This window comes from Pan paniscus, chromosome 2, assembly GCF_029289425.2.
Source record: "Pan paniscus chromosome 2, NHGRI_mPanPan1-v2.0_pri, whole genome shotgun sequence".
Classification (NCBI taxonomy): domain Eukaryota; kingdom Metazoa; phylum Chordata; class Mammalia; order Primates; family Hominidae; genus Pan; species Pan paniscus.
Genome location: NC_085926.1, coordinates 49,871,268 through 49,892,529, shown reverse-complemented (window position 1 = coordinate 49,892,529; position 21,262 = coordinate 49,871,268). Strand labels below are relative to the sequence as shown.

At 55.8% G+C, this 21,262-nt stretch overlaps 1 protein-coding gene across 8 annotated transcripts; it reads left to right on the top strand.

Moving 5' to 3' along the window:
• Positions 1–162: 162 nt before the first annotated feature.
• On the top strand, positions 163–19,573 carry MST1R (macrophage stimulating 1 receptor). 8 transcript variants are annotated; one of them, XM_003818841.5, is made up of 20 exons: positions 163–3,888; positions 6,997–7,185; positions 7,265–7,393; positions 7,572–7,742; positions 8,049–8,209; positions 8,590–8,755; positions 8,859–8,995; positions 9,385–9,546; positions 9,642–9,735; positions 9,871–10,080; positions 10,168–10,314; positions 10,395–10,560; positions 10,727–10,828; positions 10,902–11,108; positions 14,738–14,818; positions 14,996–15,177; positions 15,270–15,379; positions 15,926–16,091; positions 16,516–16,652; positions 19,013–19,573. In XM_003818841.5, the coding sequence occupies exons 1-20, from the start codon at positions 2,659–2,661 to the stop codon at positions 19,266–19,268; spliced, it is 4,203 nt and encodes a 1,400-aa protein (XP_003818889.3). In that variant the 5' UTR covers positions 163–2,658; the 3' UTR covers positions 19,269–19,573. The 8 variants fall into 8 exon arrangements, with proteins under 8 accessions (XP_003818889.3, XP_063458439.1, XP_003818890.3 ...); XM_063602369.1 differs by having other exon boundaries at positions 9,868–10,080; positions 19,013–19,570; XM_003818842.5 differs by lacking the exon at positions 10,168–10,314.
• The last annotated feature ends 1,689 nt before the right edge of the window (positions 19,574–21,262 follow it).

Genomic DNA, 21,262 nt, shown 5'->3' with positions numbered 1-21,262 from the left:
ATCAACCCTGCACTGGGTGTGGCTGCCCCCAGTTCCATTTCCTCTTTCAGTCTTCAGGTGCTCATGGAGCTCCAGGCTGGAAGGAGGGGGAGTCCTGCACTGGGGATGGAGGAAGTGAAGTATCCAGAGTAAACTGTGCTGGGGTGAGTGTAGCACTGGGTCTGTGAGACCCAGGAGAGGGGACTGGCAAAGTCTGGATCAAAAAGGCTTCCTGGAGGAGGTGCCATTTAGGTGGCAAAAGGAGAAAAGGGAAAGAGTGCTCCTGGAAGGAGGAACAGCACTTACAAAGGTCAGGTTAGGAAGGGGATGCAGGCACAGAAGTATGAACTGAAAGGGGAGTGAGGAGATATAGCTCCCCAAGCCAGGCTAAATCCTGTTGGGCTGAGAGCTCCTCTCTCCCCCAGCCTCCTTATCTACAGCCTTGGGGCCCATAGTTCACAGCCCAGACCCACCCTGTGGACCTTCCCTTTCTTCTAGGGTCCAGGCCTATCTAACTGAGGGGGCTGTCAGGCTAAGGTTGTCCCCCAGGGGCCTCAGTCTAGTGTTGGGGGACCAGTTACCAAGGGGCAGCTGCTGAGATCCAAGTGTGGGACTAGGCTCCCCCACCCCTACTCCTCATAAACAGAAGAGAGAACTCTGGGAAATCACCTAGTCGGAACTACATTTTCTTTTTCTTTTTTTGGAGATGGAGTCTCGCTCTGTCACCCAGGCTGGAGTGCAGTGGCACAATCTCAGCTCACTGCAACCTCCACCCCCTAAATTCAAGCTATTCTCCTGCCTCAGCCTCCCTAGTAGCTGGGATTACAGGCACCCACCACCACGCCCGGCTAATTTTTGTTTTTAGTGGAGATAGTTTCACCATGTTGGCCAGATCTGTCTGTTCACCATGTTGGTCTTGAACTCCTGACCTCAAGCGATCCACCCGGCTCGGCCTCCCAAAGTGCTGGGATTACAGGCGTGAGCCACCACGCCCGGTCACATATTTTATTTTAAAAACATTTTTAGCAGTTTTTTTGTTTTGTTGAGTTTTGTTATGTTGCCCAGGCTGGTCTTGAACTCCTAACCTCAAGCAATCCTCCTGCCTTGGCCCCTCAAAGGAGTGCTAGGATTACAGGCATGAGCCACGGTGCCCAGCCCAGAACTACATTCTCATTGAAGAGAATAAGATCCAGCAAGGCCTACAGAGCATGTTGGAAGTGTCCTGAGAGCCAAAGCCCATGATTCCTCCATATCAGGGGGGCACTGGGTAGAGCCAGGAAGGAAGGGGGAGTCCCCAAGGCCCATACTGTGGACCCCATTATACAGCTTCCATATACTTAGGCTGCAGAGGAGGTATGGGCCTCCACTTATGTGCCTCTCTGACTCTGAGGTCCAGTCAGCAAGGCCAAATCCCATCCTAAGACCCTTATGGCCCTGGGAGAGCAGGGCATAACACACCTTCCTCTGACACCATCTTGTCGCTGATAGCTCAGGAGAAGCACATGGAAGAATGGTCCCGGCCGGGCGCGGTGGCTCACGCCTGTAATCCCAACAGTTTGGGAGGCTGAGGCGGGCAGATCACCTGAGGTCAGGAGTTTGAGACCAGCCTGGCCAACACTGTGAATCCTGTCTCTACTAAAAATACAAAATTAGCCGGGTGTGGTGGTGCGCGCCTGTAATCCCAGCTATTCAGGAGGTTGAGACAGGAGGAGGTTGAGGCTGGAGAATCGCTTGAACCTGGGAGGCGGAGTTTGCAGTGAGCCGAGATCGCGCCACTGCAATCCAGCCTGGGCCACAGAGCAAGACTCCTTCTCAAAAAAAAAAAAAAAAGGACAGTCCTTTCCCACAAAGGGTGGCGCCCCATAACATCTCTTGTTAAGTGCCCCACATCTCCCCTCTGGTCTTCCACACAATCCTGGTCTCTGTTCTCCACATGGTGGGCCCCCAGGCCACCTCTGGGCACCAGCCACTGAGGGTGTTGCTACTAAGTGCAAACTAGTTCCACCGCAAGCAAAGAGCCCAGTGTCCTGCCCCCCTTCTCGCTGCGAACCAGTCGGTAGTGGGGGGATGGGATGGGACGGCTCAGACTGGCTCACCTCTCTCCAGGCCACACCATGCACATCCACCCACAGGCCGCTGAGAAAAAGGCGCCAAGACGCCAGGTGAAGGTACAGTAGCCAGGCTTCCAAGGGCCGGAAGAGTCGGATGGGCGGAGGGCCTGGGCTAGGCCACGCCTTCCTCGCGGCCCCGCCCCCACGGCCCGACTCCGCCCGCCCAGCCCGGCGCCCTCGGGTCGGCTGAGCGCTAAGCGCCAGTGTACAGCGGCGGCTGGGGCGGCAGGTGAGGCGGCTGGGGCGTTGCTGTTGTGCGTCCGCAGGCGTCAGGTGCTCAGACCCGAGGGCCGGGAAGGGATTTGGGTTTCACAGGAACCTGGGGCGGCAGGTGAGGCGGCTGGGGCGTTGCTGTCGTGCGTCCGCAGGCGTCAGGTGCTCAGACCCGAGGGCCGGGAAGGGATTTGGGTTTCACAGGAACCTGGGGCGGGGGTCCGCTATCTTGGGGCTGTCGGGACCGCTGCTTAAAGTTGGCCCAGTCCAGACCTCGAGTCGGGCCCCCAGCCAGGCCCACGCCCAGGTCCAGGCCCAGGCCGGTAGGGATCCCCTAGGGTCCCAGCTCGCCTCGATGGAGCTCCTCCCGCCGCTGCCTCAGTCCTTCCTGTTGCTGCTGCTGTTGCCTGCCAAGCCCGCGGCGGGCGAGGACTGGCAGTGCCCGCGCACCCCCTACACGGCCTCTCGCGACTTTGACGTGAAGTACGTGGTGCCCAGCTTCTCCGCCGGAGGCCTGGTACAGGCCATGGTGACCTACGAGGGCGACAGAAATGAGAGTGCTGTGTTTGTAGCCATACGCAATCGCCTGCATGTGCTTGGGCCTGACTTGAAGTCTGTCCAGAGCCTGGCCACGGGCCCTGCTGGAGACCCTGGCTGCCAGACGTGTGCAGCCTGTGGCCCAGGACCCCACGGCCCTCCCGGTGACACAGACACAAAGGTGCTGGTGCTGGATCCCGCGCTGCCTGCGCTGGTCAGTTGTGGCTCCAGCCTGCAGGGCCGCTGCTTCCTGCATGACCTAGAGCCCCAAGGGACAGCCGTGCATCTGGCAGCGCCAGCCTGCCTCTTCTCAGCCCACCATAACCGGCCCGATGACTGCCCCGACTGTGTGGCCAGCCCATTGGGCACCCGTGTAACTGTGGTTGAGCAAGGCCAGGCCTCCTATTTCTACGTGGCATCCTCACTGGACGCAGCCGTGGCTGCCAGCTTCAGCCCACGCTCAGTGTCTATCAGGCGTCTCAAGGCCGACGCCTCCGGATTCGCACCGGGCTTTGTGGCGTTGTCAGTGCTGCCCAAGCATCTTGTCTCCTACAGTATTGAATACGTGCACAGCTTCCACACGGGAGCCTTCGTATACTTCCTGACTGTACAGCCGGCCAGCGTGACAGATGATCCTAGTGCCCTGCACACACGCCTGGCACGGCTTAGCGCCACTGAGCCAGAGTTGGGTGACTATCGGGAGCTGGTCCTCGACTGCAGATTTGCTCCAAAACGCAGGCGCCGGGGGGCCCCAGAAGGCGGACAGCCCTACCCTGTGCTGCGGGTGGCCCACTCCGCTCCAGTGGGTGCCCAACTTGCCACTGAGCTGAGCATCGCCGAGGGCCAGGAAGTACTATTTGGGGTCTTTGTGACTGGCAAGGATGGTGGTCCTGGCGTGGGCCCCAACTCTGTCGTCTGTGCCTTCCCCATTGACCTGCTGGACACACTAATTGATGAGGGTGTGGAGCGCTGTTGTGAATCCCCAGTCCATCCAGGCCTCCGGCGAGGCCTCGACTTCTTCCAGTCGCCCAGTTTTTGCCCCAACCCGGTAAGCTGAAAGAAGGGGCCCTTACTTGTGAGCTGCATGCACATGGCTGAACACAGGCTGCTTCCCTTCCATCACTGAGGGGATCTGGGGGCGCGGGGGGGGGGGGGGCAGGCGGAAAGAAGCATTCTCTCTCACCCAGTTCCTAAGTGCTGGGGTGGTGTGAGAAACCAGCCAGACAAAGGCTACACTGGAGGCTTAGCTCCCAGGCTGGCCCTTGTGGCTGCCTCATTTTGCTCTTTCCCCTACCTGCCCATCATGGCCTCTGGTTTTTTAGGTAGTTTCCCTGGCTATGTGAGGATAGGGTTACATAACCATGTCTGTGTTAGCATAGCTCCTGAATGCTGGGTAGAATGATGGGCATTCCCTCCTACTTGTCCACCACCCATATCCTCAGGGACACACGCAGAAAAATAGCACTCCCCCCTCCCCTCCCCCACCCCCGCCACCACCACCACCACGCACAAATACACAGGGAGATGCTCACAGATTCACAGACTCACAGCTGCTTGCCAACAGTTTCACTTTCCCTTGTTTTGCTCTGCTTTCCAAAGGGGGTGGGACGGGAGTTGTCAGAGAATCTCCCCTTCCTCCACACCCCCTCCCCCCACCCACCCCCATCCTTCTGCCAGCCACCACGTTCCAGGGAGCCTCCTGGGCCTTGGAAGTTGGGAGCTTGTTAGGGAGCCTGCATGTCCTGGGCTCCACTAACGTTTTTGCCATGATTGGGGGTGATTGGGGGAGTACCCAGAACTCATGGAATGGCAGCTTGGTTCTAGAAGGTTCTGGGAGCCTCACTCTAGTCTTGTGCAAGCAACTATAAACATCTGGGGATAAGTAAAGGCCTAGGAAGGGCTGGTTGGAATTGGTCCATCCCAGACTTTTTTTTTTTAACTGTATTTGGAGCCCTACCCCAGGCAGGAAGTCTCAAAGCCTGTGCTGAACTGGGGGCTCCTTCCAACAGACTCTATCTAGGTTCTCTCCAGCCATCATGTAGGCAACAGCAGTAAGATTGGACCAAGGAATGGGACCCACAGCTACTGTTCTTAGATTCTCTAGCTATCATCCTGTGGCCCTGGGCCTGCTGTGACATTCTCGAAAGACTCCTTTCCGCTCCTATTGATGCCTCGGAGATGGGAGGAGAACTTACACCCAATGTGAGGTTGGGGTCTTTAGCCTCCCTCCCTCTGCTGAGTACATCTGGGTTGAGAGGCCCTAGGGTTGGGGACTCCTTGTCTGGGCCTGGGCAGGCCTGCCTGGCCCCTTCTCCTTCCCAATGGGGAGTCAGAACCTCTCCCCAGCTTGCCTAGTGGTCAGTGGGTCAGAAGACACCCAGCACGGCTGGGCAGTGCCAGGCTCCAGGAAGACTAATCTTGGTCCCTGCTCACAGGCTGGCCAGGCCCCCAGGAGGTGTGTGAATCACCCCGTGCAGTGTTTGCCCAGCAACTCTGGGCATGCAGCCACTAGGGCAGCACCCACATAGTGGTTGGCCTCAGGAGGCCTGAGGGACTCAGAGCTGGTGCCTGTCCTCCATGGGACATTGGACACTTATGTGTTTTCAGGAGCCGGGGGCCCCTACCTAAGCCTGGGAACCTAGAGCTAAGGTCCTGGGGCTAGGGACAAGCAGGCTAGGGTGTGGGCCTGACTAAGGTAGGGCTCTATTCCCCTTCAGAGCCCCACCTGTCCCTGAGTCATGCTAGAAACACCTGGCAGCCTTCCAGCTCGGGCCAAGCCAAGCCGATTTCCTGCCTCAAGTGAGGACAAAATCCCAGTCCCCACCCACCCCAAGCTGTAGGCACAAGGTGTATGGGGTTTCGAGGCTCAGCTCCACATCTACTTTTGCCTCCAGGGCTACTAATCAGTGCTGAGGTCTCAGGACTGGGTTAAGTCTCTGTGGTCTGATGGAGCCTTCAGAGGCTCCTGCTTCGAGGAGTGCCCTCCGGGCTGGTGAGGGAGAGTCCTAAGCACCTAGGGCTGGCTACTGAGCCCCGTCTGCACCTCGCACTCAGCTCCAACACCAAGAGTTCATACCCTGGTGTACTGGTTTCCCAGAGCTTCCACAGTCCTGCCCTGGAGCGTGATTGCAGCCCCCAAAAACACCCCCTTGCTAAAAGCAGGGGAGAGGTTAGTACCCCCTAGCTTCCAGAACTTAGTTCTGGCACCCAGGCTGTAGGGGTTTGGTTTATCCCTTTTGTACCCTGAAGGGGGGTATAGGAAGCAGCCAGGAGTACAGGCAGACCTTTGGAGTCTAGGGAGAAGGACCATGTCCCCAACCTTGTGCTGGCCAATTAACTCCAGCATTCAGCCCCTTATGCAAGTGGGGAAACCGAAGCCCAGAGGAGACAGGGTTTGCTGAAGTGCACACAGAGAGTCAGAGAAGAGCCAGCAGGGGGCAGGAGAAGACTCTTGCGGAGCTGAGACTTCCAACTGGGCTCTCCTCTTGAGGGTCTATGATGCCTTGGACCAGAGACCAAACCTCTTGAGCCTGTTTCCTCATCTGTGAGATGTACGGGGTGGGCCAGGCACCGTGGCTCATGCCTGTAATCCCAGCACTCTGGGAGACCAAGGCGGACTAATCACAAGGTCAGGAGTTCAAGACCAGCCTGGCCAACATCGTGAAACCCCCATCTCTACTAAAAATACAAAAAATTAGCCAGGGGTGGTGGCGAGCACCTGTAATCCCAGCTACTCGGGAGGCTGAGGCAGGAGAATCTCTTGAACCCAGGAGGTGGAGGTTGCAGTGAGCTGAGATCACACCATTGCCCTCCAGCCCCAGCAACAGTGTGAGACTCCGTCTCAAAAAAAAAAAAAAAAGATGTACGGGGTGGTTGTGAGGATGGAATGGGGGTAACTCACCATCAGGATGGGCATGGCAGGGTGGGGCAGGGAGAATGAGGAGTGGACCTTCCAGCCTGGGCCTTCTCCCTGCCCTTGCTACACTGAGAGCCCTGTGGGGGCAATGTGGGATGGTAACCGGCAGGCCCAGGGCCTTCTCCAGTCAGGCCAGGTGAGGGGTGAGAGTGTTGGGCTGCTGTGGCCACTGACAAAGGCCCCAGAGGGTCGGGGCACAAGGCTGAACCCTGACTCCTTCCCTTCCCTGACCTTTCCCAGCCTGGCCTGGAAGCCCTCAGCCCCAACACCAGCTGCCGCCACTTCCCTCTGCTGGTCAGTAGCAGCTTCTCACGTGTGGACCTATTCAATGGGCTGTTGGGACCAGTACAGGTCACTGCATTGTATGTGACACGCCTTGACAATGTCACAGTGGCGCACATGGGCACAATGGATGGGCGTATCCTGCAGGTGGGTCCTCATCCCCACAGTCCCCTAGCCCTGGGTCCTTGTCTCCATCCCCATTTTGCTCACGTCTGACCTGTCCTAGGTGGAGCTGGTCAGGTCACTAAACTACTTGCTGTATGTGTCCAACTTCTCACTGGGTGACAGTGGGCAGCCCGTGCAGCGGGATGTCAGTCGTCTTGGGGACCACCTACTCTTCGCCTCTGGGGACCAGGTGAGGTGGGCAGGGGCAGGGCCTGGGGCCAGGGTTGTGGGATCACAGACTCTCCATCCAATCCAGGGAGGCATTGACATACAGGCCCTACCACCCTAGCCTACTGTGTACCGGGAGGGTCTATAGGGCCCAATCTCTCCCTCCAGGCACCCCTGAGTCACCTGTCTTTCACCCACAGGTTTTCCAGGTACCAATCCGAGGCCCTGGCTGCCGCCACTTCCTGACCTGTGGGCGTTGCCTAAGGGCATGGCATTTCATGGGCTGTGGCTGGTGTGGGAACATGTGCAGCCAGCAGAAGGAGTGTCCTGGCTCCTGGCAACAGGACCACTGCCCACCTAAGCTTACTGAGGTATGGCTTCCCTGGCAGGGCACAGGTAAGAGTGGGACAGGCTGGGCCTGGGGTGGTAGTCAGCAAGTCTTGATCACAATTTTTCTCAGGTCTGGGGGGTGTCCTTCATATCTACAAGGAGGGCATTCTTGTCAGAGGGGATGCCACATGCAAAGACTTGGAGGCAGGAAAGTGCTTGAATGCAAGTGACTCCAAATGGCTGGAGCGTGGGGAAGGCAAGGGGTATGGCAGGAGACTTTGGGGAAGCAGGTGGGGCTGAGAGAGCCCAACCCCACATGAGGACTCAGGCTGTTTCCCCCATTTCAGTTCCACCCCCACAGTGGACCTCTAAGGGGCAGTACAAGGCTGACCCTGTGTGGCTCCAACTTCTACCTTCACCCTTCTGGTCTGGTGCCTGAGGGAACCCATCAGGTCACTGTGGGCCAAAGTCCCTGCCGGCCACTGCCCAAGGACAGCTCAAAACTCAGGTACAATCTGGTCCCTCCCCTCCCTTTCCCTGAAGGGGACAACCAAGCAGCCCCTTCCCCATGAGACCCTGTTCTCTGCTTATCAGAGGCAAGGGGGGATGGGGGAAGCTGCAGTGGTTCTGACTGCTTTGTGTCAGGGGAGATGTCTCTGTCCCTTTTTGAGCTTTCATGTGCCCTTCCTGTCTGTTCACTCATGGACCAGCCAAGGTTAATCTCTGCCCCACCAGAACCTTCCTTCCATGGAGGGAGGCATGGGTGGAGAAATGCCATTCTCTGGCTCATGGAGGGAGGCACAGGGTGGAGCCCTGTGGCTTGTGGCAGGCATGCATCTAGGCCTGTGTAATTCCTGGCTGACCTCAGGGGTTCCCCTGGTGCCCCAGACCAGTGCCCCGGAAAGACTTTGTAGAGGAGTTTGAGTGTGAACTGGAGCCCTTGGGCACCCAGGCAGTGGGGCCTACCAACGTCAGCCTCACCGTGACTAACATGCCACCGGGCAAGCACTTCCGGGTAGACGGCACCTCCGTGCTGAGAGGCTTCTCTTTCATGGTGAGGCTACCTTGCCCTGTCTGTGCCCTTGGCCAGTGCATGGTACGGGAAGGGAGGGGCTTGGAGTGGAGGACCTGCCTAAGCCACCTCTATGTCCTCTTAGGAGCCAGTGCTGATAGCAGTGCAACCCCTCTTTGGCCCACGGGCAGGAGGCACCTGTCTCACTCTTGAAGGCCAGAGTCTGTCTGTAGGCACCAGCCGGGCTGTGCTGGTCAATGGGACTGAGTGTCTGCTAGAACGGTAAGTACCACCAGGCAGGCATGGGAGGCCGCAGGGTTCTATCCAGGTGGGGACCCGGATTCTGTCAGGATGGAGGGAAGAGTGCTTGTTACATGGTCAGTGTGGTGTGGAGAGCAGGTCCAGGAAGAAAAGACTACTGCCCTCTTCAGCCCAGAGGCAAGAGAGCCCATCACAGAGTCCAATGGCTCCAGCCAAGGCTGTGGGGAACCTGTTCCCTCCTTACCCTGTTGGGATGTCTTCCTGGGACCACCTTATTTTCAGACAGACCATGGAGTGGGGCAGGTGGGAGAGATAACAGACGAACTGGGAGAGGTCAACAGGCCCCTGGAAGAAGTGGGCCTGGCCATCACAAAGAGGGTAACCTTGAGCCCAATCTCTTGTTCCTGTAGGGTCAGTGAGGGGCAGCTTTTATGTGCCACACCCCCTGGGGCCACGGTGGCCAGTGTCCCCCTTAGCCTGCAGGTGGGGGGTGCCCAGGTACCTGGTTCCTGGACCTTCCAGTACAGAGAAGACCCTGTTGTGCTAAGCATCAGCCCCAACTGTGGCTACATGTAAGCACTGCCTCTTTGCCCACTCTGGCCTCTGGGGAATGAGAGAGCCAGCTTTGGAGAACACCCAAAGCCTACCACCCTACCCTCTTCCACAGCAACTCCCACATCACCATCTGTGGCCAGCATCTAACTTCAGCATGGCACTTAGTGCTGTCATTCCATGACGGGCTTAGGGCAGTGGAAAGCAGGGTGAGTGAGTGCTGGCCAGGAGGGAGGAAGGCTGGATGAGTTCCCTGAGCTGCAGCCCAACCTCGTGCTGGGCTGAGGCGAGGAGCAATCACAGGTGGGGTTCCTGGCTAATCACTCTCATATTGGTCCCAGCAGTGTGAGAGGCAGCTTCCAGAGCAGCAGCTGTGCCGCCTTCCTGAATATGTGGTCCGAGACCCCCAGGGATGGGTGGCAGGGAATCTGAGTGCCCGGGGGGATGGAGCTGCTGGCTTTACACTGCCTGGCTTTCGCTTCCTACCCCCACCCCATCCACCCAGTGCCAACCTAGTTCCACTGAAGCCTGAGGAGCATGCCATTAAGTTTGAGGTAAGTGTAAGGGATAGGGGCAGGGACAGTTGGGGATCTGAAAGTAGGGGCCAGCCTACAGGCTGGTCCTCATGACCCTCTCTGCAGTATATTGGGCTGGGCGCTGTGGCTGACTGTGTGGGTATCAACGTGACCGTGGGTGGTGAGAGCTGCCAGCACGAGTTCCGGGGGGACATGGTTGTCTGCCCCCTGCCCCCATCCCTGCAGCTTGGCCAGGATGGTGCCCCATTGCAGGTAGGCAGCCCAGCTGGACCTCCCTGGGAAACACGGGCAGAGGGCCTACAGGCTGGGCCTGAGTTGCCACCTGCCCCCAGGTCTGCGTAGATGGTGAATGTCATATCCTGGGTAGAGTGGTGCGGCCAGGGCCAGACGGGGTCCCACAGAGCACGCTCCTTGGTATCCTGCTGCCTTTGCTGCTGCTTGTGGCTGCACTGGCGACTGCACTGGTCTTCAGCTACTGGTGGCGGAGGAAGCAGCTAGGTGAGCTCTCTGCTCCTACCTTTAATCAGCCCCTACCCCCAACTAATGGCATCTTCAAGTCCCTACATCCTCTCTCTGCCCAGGACTTAGGGATCTAAGTCCTCCCCAGAGGGGTCGGCCCCTAGGAGCTTGGAAAGCCAAGCCACCAAGGATTCTCTTTCCACAGTTCTTCCTCCCAACCTGAATGACTTGGCATCCCTGGACCAGACTGCTGGAGCCACACCCCTGCCTATTCTGTACTCGGGCTCTGACTACAGAAGTGGCCTTGGTGAGATAGTGGAGGCACGAGAAGCTAAAGCCACCCCCTGTCCCTACAAGCTCCTCATTCCCTCTCCCCACAGCACTCCCTGCCATTGATGGTCTGGATTCCACCACTTGTGTCCATGGAGCATCCTTCTCCGATAGTGAAGATGAATCCTGTGTGCCACTGCTGCGGAAAGAGTCCATCCAGCTAAGGGACCTGGACTCTGCGCTCTTGGCTGAGGTCAAGGATGTGCTGATTCCCCATGAGCGGGTGGTCACCCACAGTGACCGAGTCATTGGCAAAGGTGTGGGGGCCAGGTGGGGCTGGGGCAGAGATGGAGTCTCAAGATGACATAGGCTAGGCCAGGCGTGGTGGCTCACGCCTGTAATCCCAGCACTTTGGGAGGCCGAGGCGGGCAGATCATGAGGTCAGGAGATCGAGACCGTCCTGGCTAACAGGGTGAAACCCCGTCTCTACTAAAAATACAAAAAATATTAGCCAGCCATGGTGGCAGGCGCCTGTAGTCCCAGCTACTTGGGAGGCTGAGGCAGGAGAATGGCATGAACTCGGGAGGCGGAGCTTGCAGTGAGCCAAGATTGCACCACTGCACTCCAGCCTGGGCGACAGAGCGAGACTCCTTCTCAAAAAAAAAAAAATGACATAGGCTAAAGGGACAGTTGGAACAGATTCTGCTCTAACCTTCTCACCAACCTGTGTGACCTTGGGTATACCACTTAACCTCTCTGAGCCTCCATTTGCTCATCTGTAAAATGGGGATGAGAAAAGTTCTGTCTTCAGTGGGTTCTGGTGTGGATCAATCAGGCATAGGAAGATTGTAGCCTCTGCCATCAAGTGGCTGCTGTTTGTTTTTGGTTTTATTTATGGTTTTGTTTTTGTTTTTGTGACAGGGTCTCACTCTGTTACCCAGGCTGGAGTGCAATGGCACAATCATGGCTCACTGCAGCCTCGACCTCCCCAGCCTCAGGTGATCCTCCTGCCTCAGCCTCCTGAGTAGCTGGGATTACAAAAATTAGCACCTGGCTAATTTTTTGTTTGTTTTTTGTAGAGATGGGCCTCGAATCATGTTGTCCAGGCTGGCCTCGAACTCCTGGACTCAAGCAATCTGCCTGCCTAACCTTCCCAAAGTGCTGGGATTACAGGCATGAGCCACCGAACCCAGCCTGTTTTATTATATTTATTTTATTTTATTTTTATTTTTATTCTATTTTATTATTATTATTATTATTTGAGACAGAATTTCACTCTTGTTGCCCAGGCTGGAGTGCAATGGCGCGATCTCGGCTCATTGCAACCTCCTCCTCCCGGGTTCAAGTGATTCTCCTGTCTCAGCTTCCTGAGTAGCTAGGATTACAGGCGCCTGCCACAACACCCAGCTAATTTTTAGTATTTTTGGTAGAGATAGGATTTCACCATGTTGGCCAGGCCGGTCTCAAACTCCTGACCTCAGGTGATCCGCCCGCCTCAGCCTCCCAAAGTGCTAGGATTACAGGCATGAGCCACTGCCCCCAGCCTATTTTATTTTATTTTATTTATTTATTTTGAGAGGGTGTCTCGCTCTTTCACCCAGGCTGGAGTGCAGTGGCGCCATCTCGGCTCACTGCAAGCTCCGCCTCCCAGGTTCATGCCATTCTCCTGCCTCAGCCTCCCAAGTAGCTGGGACCACAGGCGCCTGCCACCGTGCCCGGCTAATTTTTTGTATTTTTAGTAGAGATGGGGTTTCACCGTGTTAGCCAGGATGGTCTCGATCTCCTGACCTCATGATCCACCCGCCTCGGCCTCCCAAAGTGATGGGATTACAGGTGTGAGCCACCGTGCCCGGCCTATTTTATTTTTTCAAGATGGAGTCTTGCTCTATCATCCAGGCTGGAGTGCAGTGGTGCAATCTTGGCTCACTGCAACCTCCCCCTCCCAGGTTCAAGCAATTCTCCTGCCTCACCCTCCCTAGTAGCTGGGATTACAGGCGCCCGCCACCACACCTGGCTAATTTTTGTATTTTTAGTAGAGATGGGGTTTCACCATGTTGGCCAGGCTGGTCTCAAACCCAAACCCCTGAACTCATGATCCGCCCGCCTTGGCCTCCCAAAGTGCGGGGATTATAGGTGTGAGCCACTGCACCTGGCCTATTTATTTTATTTTATTTTTTGAGATATAGTCTCCCTCTGTTGTTCAGGCTGGAGTGCAGTGGCGCAATCTTGGTCACTGCAACCTCTGCCTCCTAGGTTCAAGCGATTCTCCTGCCTCAGCCTCCCTGAGTAGCTGGGACTACAGATGCACACCACCACACCCAGCTAATTTTTTTTTTTGGTATTTTTAGTAGAGACGAGGTTTCACCATGTTGGCCAGGCTGGTCTCGAACTCCTAACCTCAGGTGATCTGCCTGCCTTGATCTCCCAAAGTGCTGGGATTACAGGCATGAGCCACTGTACCCAGCCTATTTATTTATTTATTTATTTATTTATTTATTTTTGAGACAGAACCTCGCTCTGTCACCCAGGCTGGAGTGCAGTGGCATGATCTTGGCTCACTGCAACCTCTGCCTCCCGGATTCAAGTGATTCTCCTGCCTCAGCCTCCTAAGTAGCTGGGATTACAGACGTGCACCACCAAGCCCGTCTAATTTTTGTATTTTTAGTAGAAATGGAGTTTCATCATGTTGGCCAGGCTGGTCTCAAACTCCCGACCTCAGGTGATCCGCCCGCCTCAGCCTCCCGAAGTGCTGGGATTACAGGCGTGAGCCATCGCACCTGACCCTGCTTTATTTATTTATTTATTTATTTATTTTTATTTTTTTGAGACAGAGTCTCACTCTATTGCCCAGGCTGGAGTGCAGTAGTGCAATCTCGGCTCACTGCAACCTCTGCCTCCTGGATTCAAGCATTTCTCCTGCCTCAGCCTCCTGAGTAGCTGGGATTACAGGGGCCTGCCACTGCCACCACACCTGTCTAATTTTTGTAGTTTTAGTAGAGACGGGGTTTCATCATGTTGGCCAGACTGGTCTTGAACCCCTGACCTCAGCTGATCCTCCCGCCCCAGCCTCCCAAGTGTTAGGATTAAAGGCATGAGCCTTTTTTTTTTTTTTTTTAAATTTAAAAAAAAGACAGCATCTCACTATGTTACCCAGGCTGGCCTTGAACTCCTGGGCTTATGCGATTCTCTTGCCTCAGCCTCCTGAGTAACTGGGATTACAGGCGCACTGCGCTTGGCTTCTGCTGCTTTTCTTTGAGGGGGATGGAGTCTCGCCCTGTCTCTCAGGCTGGAGTGCAGTGACACGATCTTGGCTCACTGCAACCTCTGCCTCCCGGGTTCAAGCTATCCTCCTGCCTCAGGCTCCCAAGCAGCTGGGACTAGAGATGGGGTTTCACCATATTAGCCAGGCTGGTCTCAAACTCCTGACCTCGTGATCCACCCGCCTTGGCCTCTCAAAGTGCTGGGATTACAGGTGTGAGCCACTGCACCCAGCCCTGCTGCTTTTTTAAAATGTCAGAGTGGGCCGGGTGTGGTGGCTCACACCTGTAATCCCAGCACTTTGGGAGGCCTAGGTGGGTGAATCACAAGATCAGGAGTTTGAGACCAGCCTGGCCAACATGGTGAAACCCAGTCTCTACTAAAAATACAAAAAAATTAGCTGTGTGTAGTGGCAGTTGCCTGTAATCCCAGTTACTCAGGAGGCTGAGGCAGGAGAATCACTTGAACCTGGGAGGCAGAGGTTGCAGTGAGTTGAGATTGTGCCACTGCACTTCAGCCTGGGCAAGAGTGAGACTCGGTCTCAAAAAATAAAAATAAAAATTAAAAATAAATAAAATGTCAGATTGGCCAGTTTAGTGCTCTGAGGTCTGGTTGCCAATGAGAATGTGTGGTGTGAGCCTTGGGCCCTGGATCCCCTCTCATCGACTCATTATCCACCTCACACCAGGCCACTTTGGAGTTGTCTACCACGGAGAATACATAGACCAGGCCCAGAATCGAATCCAATGTGCCATCAAGTCACTAAGTCGTAAGTGGGGCAGAAGATGGGAAGGCAGAGGGAGGGGCCTCAGGCTGGGAGGATTCTTTTTCTCTGTGTTCCCACCTTACTGAGTGACCCTGAGCAGGAGACCTTCATTTCCCATTTCCCCATCTGAGCCTTATAAAGGGATGCCCTGCCCTGTGCCTGACTTGCGCTGCTCTGCAGGCATCACAGAGATGCAGCAGGTGGAGGCCTTCCTGCGAGAGGGGCTGCTCATGCGTGGCCTGAACCACCTGAATGTGCTGGCTCTCATTGGTATCATGTTGCCACCTGAGGGCCTGCCCCATGTGCTGCTGCCCTATATGTGCCACGGTGACCTGCTCCAGTTCATCCGCTCACCTCAGCGGGTCAGTGTTCATCTGGCTCTGGGTTGGGGGCTGGGCAGCAGCTGGAGAAGGAGCTGCTGTGCCCTTGCCCACCAACCCACCTGTGCCCCCAGAACCCCACCGTGAAGGACCTCATCAGCTTTGGCCTGCAGGTAGCCCGCGGCATGGAGTACCTGGCAGAGCAGAAGTTTGTGCACAGGGACCTGGCTGCGCGGAACTGCATGTGAGAGTCCAGAGTAGCTGGGGTGAAGCAAAAGGACAGGGCATGAGGGTGTGCGGTGCTCAAGGCCGCCTCAGGGAAGGGCCCACTCCAGCCTTGTCCTTCCCTCTCTGCACCTTACTTTTTTTGTCTGCCCAGTGCAGACTTGGACTGGACACTGTGGCTTTGAAATTTGGCCAGGTGCGGTGGCTCACGTCTGTAATCCCAGCACTTTGGGAGGCTGAGGAAGGCGGATCATGAGGTCAGGAGATCGAGACCATCCTGGCTCACACGGTGAAACCCCGTCTCTACTAAAAATACAAAAAGATTAGCCAGGCGTGGTGGCAGGCCCCTGTAGTCCCAGCTACTCAGGAGGCTGAGGCGGGAGAATGGCGTGAACCCAGGAGGCAGAGCTTGCAGTGAGCGGAGATCGCGCCACTGCACTCCAGCCTGGGTGACAGAGCGAGACTCCGTCTCAAAAAAAAAAAAAATTCTGTAAGGGCCTAGAACAGGTGGGTTCAGGGCCTGGTAAGGGCCAGTCCTAAGTGTGATCCTCTCCCTACCCCTAAGGCTGGACGAGTCATTCACAGTCAAGGTGGCTGACTTTGGTTTGGCCCGCGACATCCTGGACAGGGAGTACTATAGTGTTCAACAGCATCGCCACGCTCGCCTACCTGTGAAGTGGATGGCGCTGGAGAGCCTGCAGACCTATAGATTTACCACCAAGTCTGATGTGGTGAGGCCCCACCTGCCCTACAGTCCACATGGCTTTGGCACCCAAGAACACTGGGCCTCACCCATTCAGCTCTGAATGATCTGAGCCCAGGGAGTCCCCAGGGTAGATGACCCCCACAGCCCATCTGCCCACCTCTTGGGCAGATGTAAGATGGAATCTGACACCTGCCAGGGCTAGAGGAGGCTGGGAACTCACTGGCTCCTCACAGATAATCCAGGGCCTGCCCAGCCCCAACTCTGGGTAGGATGAGGTAGTGGGAGGAGACAGAGGAAAGACACGGGTGATGTATTGAGGAATGAGCTCTCAGTGGAGGGTAGGGTCTTCCATTTCCAGCTGAAGGACTCTGGGAGGTAGAAGCCCTGGGGGACCCACCTGCCCCCAAATTTGGGGTGAGTTGAGTCCCCTCACCTCCCCCTTTCCACAGTGGTCATTTGGTGTGCTGCTGTGGGAACTGCTGACACGGGGTGCCCCACCATACCGCCACATTGACCCTTTTGACCTTACCCACTTCCTGGCCCAGGGTCGGCGCCTGCCCCAGCCTGAGTATTGCCCTGATTCTCTGTGAGTATGTGGAGGTGGTAGTGGGGAGGGAACTGGGCCCCAGAGACATGGAAGAGACAGGAGACAGAGCTCCTGCCTGGCTTCCTGACTGAACTTCTGGTTGACTAGGAAAGGGACTCTCGCTGGGCCTCAGTTTCCTCATCTGTGAACTGGTCCCACCCTCATGCAGAGTAGGACCCTGGGAGGACCTCACAGTTGCCATGGTAACAGCATTCTGAGCTCAGAGTTGGGGTTGAGGCCCGTGGTTTGATTTTTCCAGTGCTCCTCCTACCCGACTCCCACTCACGGGGTCTGCTTTCCACCTTTTCCTCTCATTTAATCTCGAGGAAAGATTCCATAACCCCCACAGCAACCCCCTCTGGATCTCCAGGTCAGGTTTTTTCACTGTATGTGGTTTCAGATTCCCCATTCCTGGAGGGATGGCGGCAGCTGCATTGTCCTCAGTGCCTACAGGGTGGGTTCGGTGCTGAGGTTCAGCTTCATATGCAGCAGGTGTGCCTGAGCTGTGGCTAGGTCTGCTGGGTTAGAACAGAGAGAACCAGGACATAGGTAAAAGTAGTTAACGCCTCCTGTCTCAGGCTGTGCTCCAAGAAGGATGCGAGTAGCCCTTCCTCACAGTCCTACCTGCCTTGGGTTTGCTCTTACTATTCACTTCTTTAATTCACTGCCTACCTGTATCCAGATTGGGCTCCTGGAAACAGACTCAGCTGGAGATTTATGTACGGGGATTTACTGAGAGGTTGGGGGCAAGGGAAGAAGGACTGGGCAGGAGAAATGTCACAGAAACTGCAGCCCATCCCACAGGGACTGCTTGAACTGGGATGACCCACCACAGTTTTCTGAAATTGAGACCAACAGGCCAGGTCTTTGTACCAGGCATTAATCAGTTACTAGTCACAGGCTGTCCCTGGTGAGTGGATGTGAGCTTGGCAGAGGCAGTTCTCTTCTGCCTAGGGCAATTCCTAGAGAGAGCCTCAGTCAAGAACCATCAGCAGGCAACACTCCTAGCCACTGGGAAAGTAAAGGGGGATCTGGGTGGCACACCATAGGGTCCACTTCAGCAGTCCAGCCCTTCTCCTCTCTGGGCCTCAATTTCCTCATCTGTAAAGTGGAGACAACAGTACCACCCTCCGAGAGTCTGAGAATTATATGAGATATTGTGTGTAGGGTAGAGTATTATTTCAGGCAGGAATGACATCCCCAAGATAATGGGGCAGGCACTAGGACCCAGCAGGTAAACCTGGGGAACCTCTGCTTCAGGACCAGGGTGCCACTGGTGCTGCCCCAAATGCTCTTGCTTCAGAATTTTTTTTTTTTTTGAGACAGAGTCTCACTCTGATGCCCAGGCTGGAGTGCAGTGGCGCAATGTTGGCTCACTGCAACCTCTGCCTCCCAGGTTCAAGTGATTCTCCTGCCTCAGCCTCCTGAGTAACTGGGACTACAGGCGTGTGCCACCACGCCCAGTAATTTTTTTTTTTTTTTTTTTGAGATGGAGTCTCGCTCTGTTGCCCAGGCTGGAGTGCAGTGGTGCAATCTCGGCTCACTGCAAGCTCCGCCTCCCGGGTTCACGCCATTCTCCTGCCTCAGCCTCCCGAGTAGCTGGGACTACAGGCACCTGCCACGACACCCGGCTAATATTTTGTGTTTTTAGTAGAGACGGGGTTTCACTGTGTTAGCCAGGATGGTCTCGATCTCCTGACCTCGTGATCCACCCACCTTGGCCTCCCAAAGTGCTGGGATTACAGGCGTGAGCCACCACGCCCAGCTTCGCCCAGTTAATTTTTGTATTTTTAGTAGAGATGGGGGTTTCACTATGTTGGCCAGGCTGGTCTCGAACTCCTGACCTCGTGACCTGCCCACCTCAGCCTCCCAAAGTGCTGGGATTACAGGCATGAGCCACTGCCCCCGGCCACTTCAGGATTTTTAATTCCTGCTTTGCTGGACCCAGGCTTCCTTCCTGGAAGAACTGTGATGATGACCATTGTACCTCGTGAGCTGGGCCTTGTGCCTAGCACTTCACAGGCATCAGCCTATATGCCTACTTCTCTGTGATCAGAGGAGGACCCAGAGGCACAGAGAAGTTAAGGAACTTATCCAAGATCACATAGCCCAGGCCACAGGGCACAGGAGCCCAAGCTCTTAACACCTGAGGTAGTTCGACCTCTGCCAGGGTGGGGAGGCAGGACTGGAACAGTAATCATAGGGATGAGAAGAGCTGCCCCTGATTGGGTAGTGCTAGGTACTAGGTCCTGTCATCTATCCTCATCCCTGTGTGGCCTGCCAGAGGTTTAACAGCAAGTGGGTGGCCCAGAATCCTTGGGTGGAAATTGCCTTAACCTGACATCCCTTTCCCCCAACAGGTACCAAGTGATGCAGCAATGCTGGGAGGCAGACCCAGCAGTGCGACCCACCTTCGGAGTACTAGTGGGGGAGGTGGAGCAGATAGTGTCTGCACTGCTTGGGGACCATTATGTGCAGCTGCCAGCAACCTACATGAACTTGGGCCCCAGCACCTCGCATGAGATGAATGTGCGTCCAGAACAGCCGCAGTTCTCACCCATGCCAGGGAATGTACGCCGGCCCCGGCCACTCTCAGAGCCTCCTCGGCCCACTTGACTTAGTTCTTGGGCTGGACCTGCTTAGCTGCCTTGAGCTAACCCCAAGCTGCCTCTGGGCCATGCCAGGCCAGAGGGCAGTGGCCCTCCACCTTGTTCCTGCCCTTTAACTTTCAGAGGCAATAGGTAAATGGGGCCCATTAGGTCCCTCACTCCACAGAGTGAGCCAGTGAGGGCAGTCCTGCAACATGTATTTATGGAGTGCCTGCTGTGGACCCTGTCTTCTGGGCACAGTGGACTCAGCAGTGACCACACCAACACTGACCCTTGAACCAATAAAGGAACAAATGACTATTAAAGCACAAATTGTGGCAAATAGTGTGAAAGAATGACAGGAGGCTGCTATAAATAGCTGAATAGAGAGGCAAGGGAAGCCTCCCAGGAGGTGACATTTTGCTGAGGCCTTATCAACCGGGGAAAAACCACCAGAAACAGTGTTGAGGAAAGAGGGTTTTTGGCAGAGAGTCACACGTGCAAAGACCCTGAGGCTGGAAAGGAGTTGGATCAGCAAGAAGGATCTTGAGAACAGGGAGGGTGAGCAAGGCCCAGATCCAGGTCCTAGGGCTCTGGGGACTGTTAGATGGAACCAAGGAAGTAGGCTGAGTACCCAAGCATGCAGTGACCAGGATGGTTTCTTCCATGGCTCAGGCTGCCTCCTCCCCTTTCCCCAGCCCTAGCACTTCTCCAGGGCTCCCTGCTCGATCTGCAGTGCCCACCGTCACACCATCCGGGATGGAATGGGGCCTGCCATCTGGGGCATAGAGGCTTGGGTCCCAGCAACACTGCCAGCATTGATCGCGCTTGTAGCCTTAAGAGAGACAAGCCAGCAGCAAGGCCTCAACTCCACACTTTCAAGGAGCCAACTTCTGGCCAGGTGCGGTGGCTCATGCCTGTAATCCCAGCACTTTGGGAGGCTGAGGCAGGCGGATCACTTGAGGTCAGCAGTTTGAGACCAGCCTGACCAAGATGGTGAAACCCTGTCTCTACTAAAATTACAAAAATTAAGCTGTGTGTGGTGGTGCACGCCTGCAATCCCAGGTACTCAGGAGGCTGAGGTGGGAGACTCACTTGAACTTGGGAGGCGGAGGTTGCAGTGAGCCGAGATCGGGTTACTGCACTCTAGCATGGGCGACAGAGTGAGACTCCATCTCAAAAAAAAAAAGGAGCCAACTTCAAAGTGCCAACTGCCCAGGCTATTTGTACTTGTAAAGGCCACTGCACAACAGCCCCTAAAGGGGCGTGCTCCTCTGAGAGGGAGACTTGCCCCTCCTCCTCTTCCTCCCTACACTGACTGCTGAGGGGGTAGCTGGGGTGCCAGGGTGCCTGGCCCAGGACCTGGATCACAGTGTTTCTTCCCCCTTGCTCAGGACCCCCATAGCCTCCATCCCTTCAGTTAGGAGACCCCAGCTCACCCTAAGAGGGTAGGCTTCCTTCCCTCGGAGCCCACAGCTCTGTGCCCTGTCAGACATGGAACCCTGGGTTTGGAGCAAGAGCTCCCTGCTAATCAGAGAGAGAGTCTCCTTGGGACCAGAGCTGCCCAGCTTTCTCCATCCAGCTGCTGCTCGCTCTGCCACCTCAGGCCAGAGAGAAGTCCAGTCCTGGGGACTCTAAGGACTCTGAGGACAGGTGGGTAAGGCTTAAAAGGAGATTCTTGCTTGAGTGCAGGGATCCAAAGATCAGGAACCTGTGTGCTGAAGAGGGGCAGAGACGGACTATCTGTCTGTTTACCGCTGTACCTTGGATGACTCTCAGTGCCTCAGCAGGCACTGAGGAGGTTGTAGGCTCGCATGCTTGGCCACTGACCCTTTGTCCCTGTGTGTGCAGGAGACACTTGTGTTACCCCGGAGGCTGCGAGGGAGGTAAGTGGCGTATCCTGGGGCCCATCCCCACCTCAGTTGGAAAGGACTGCCTTCATCCCTTCAACTTGTAGTTCTCCCCTTTAACCCCATGCTGGGGTTCTAAGGATCACCCAAATCTCTTAAGCCCAGGAGCTCC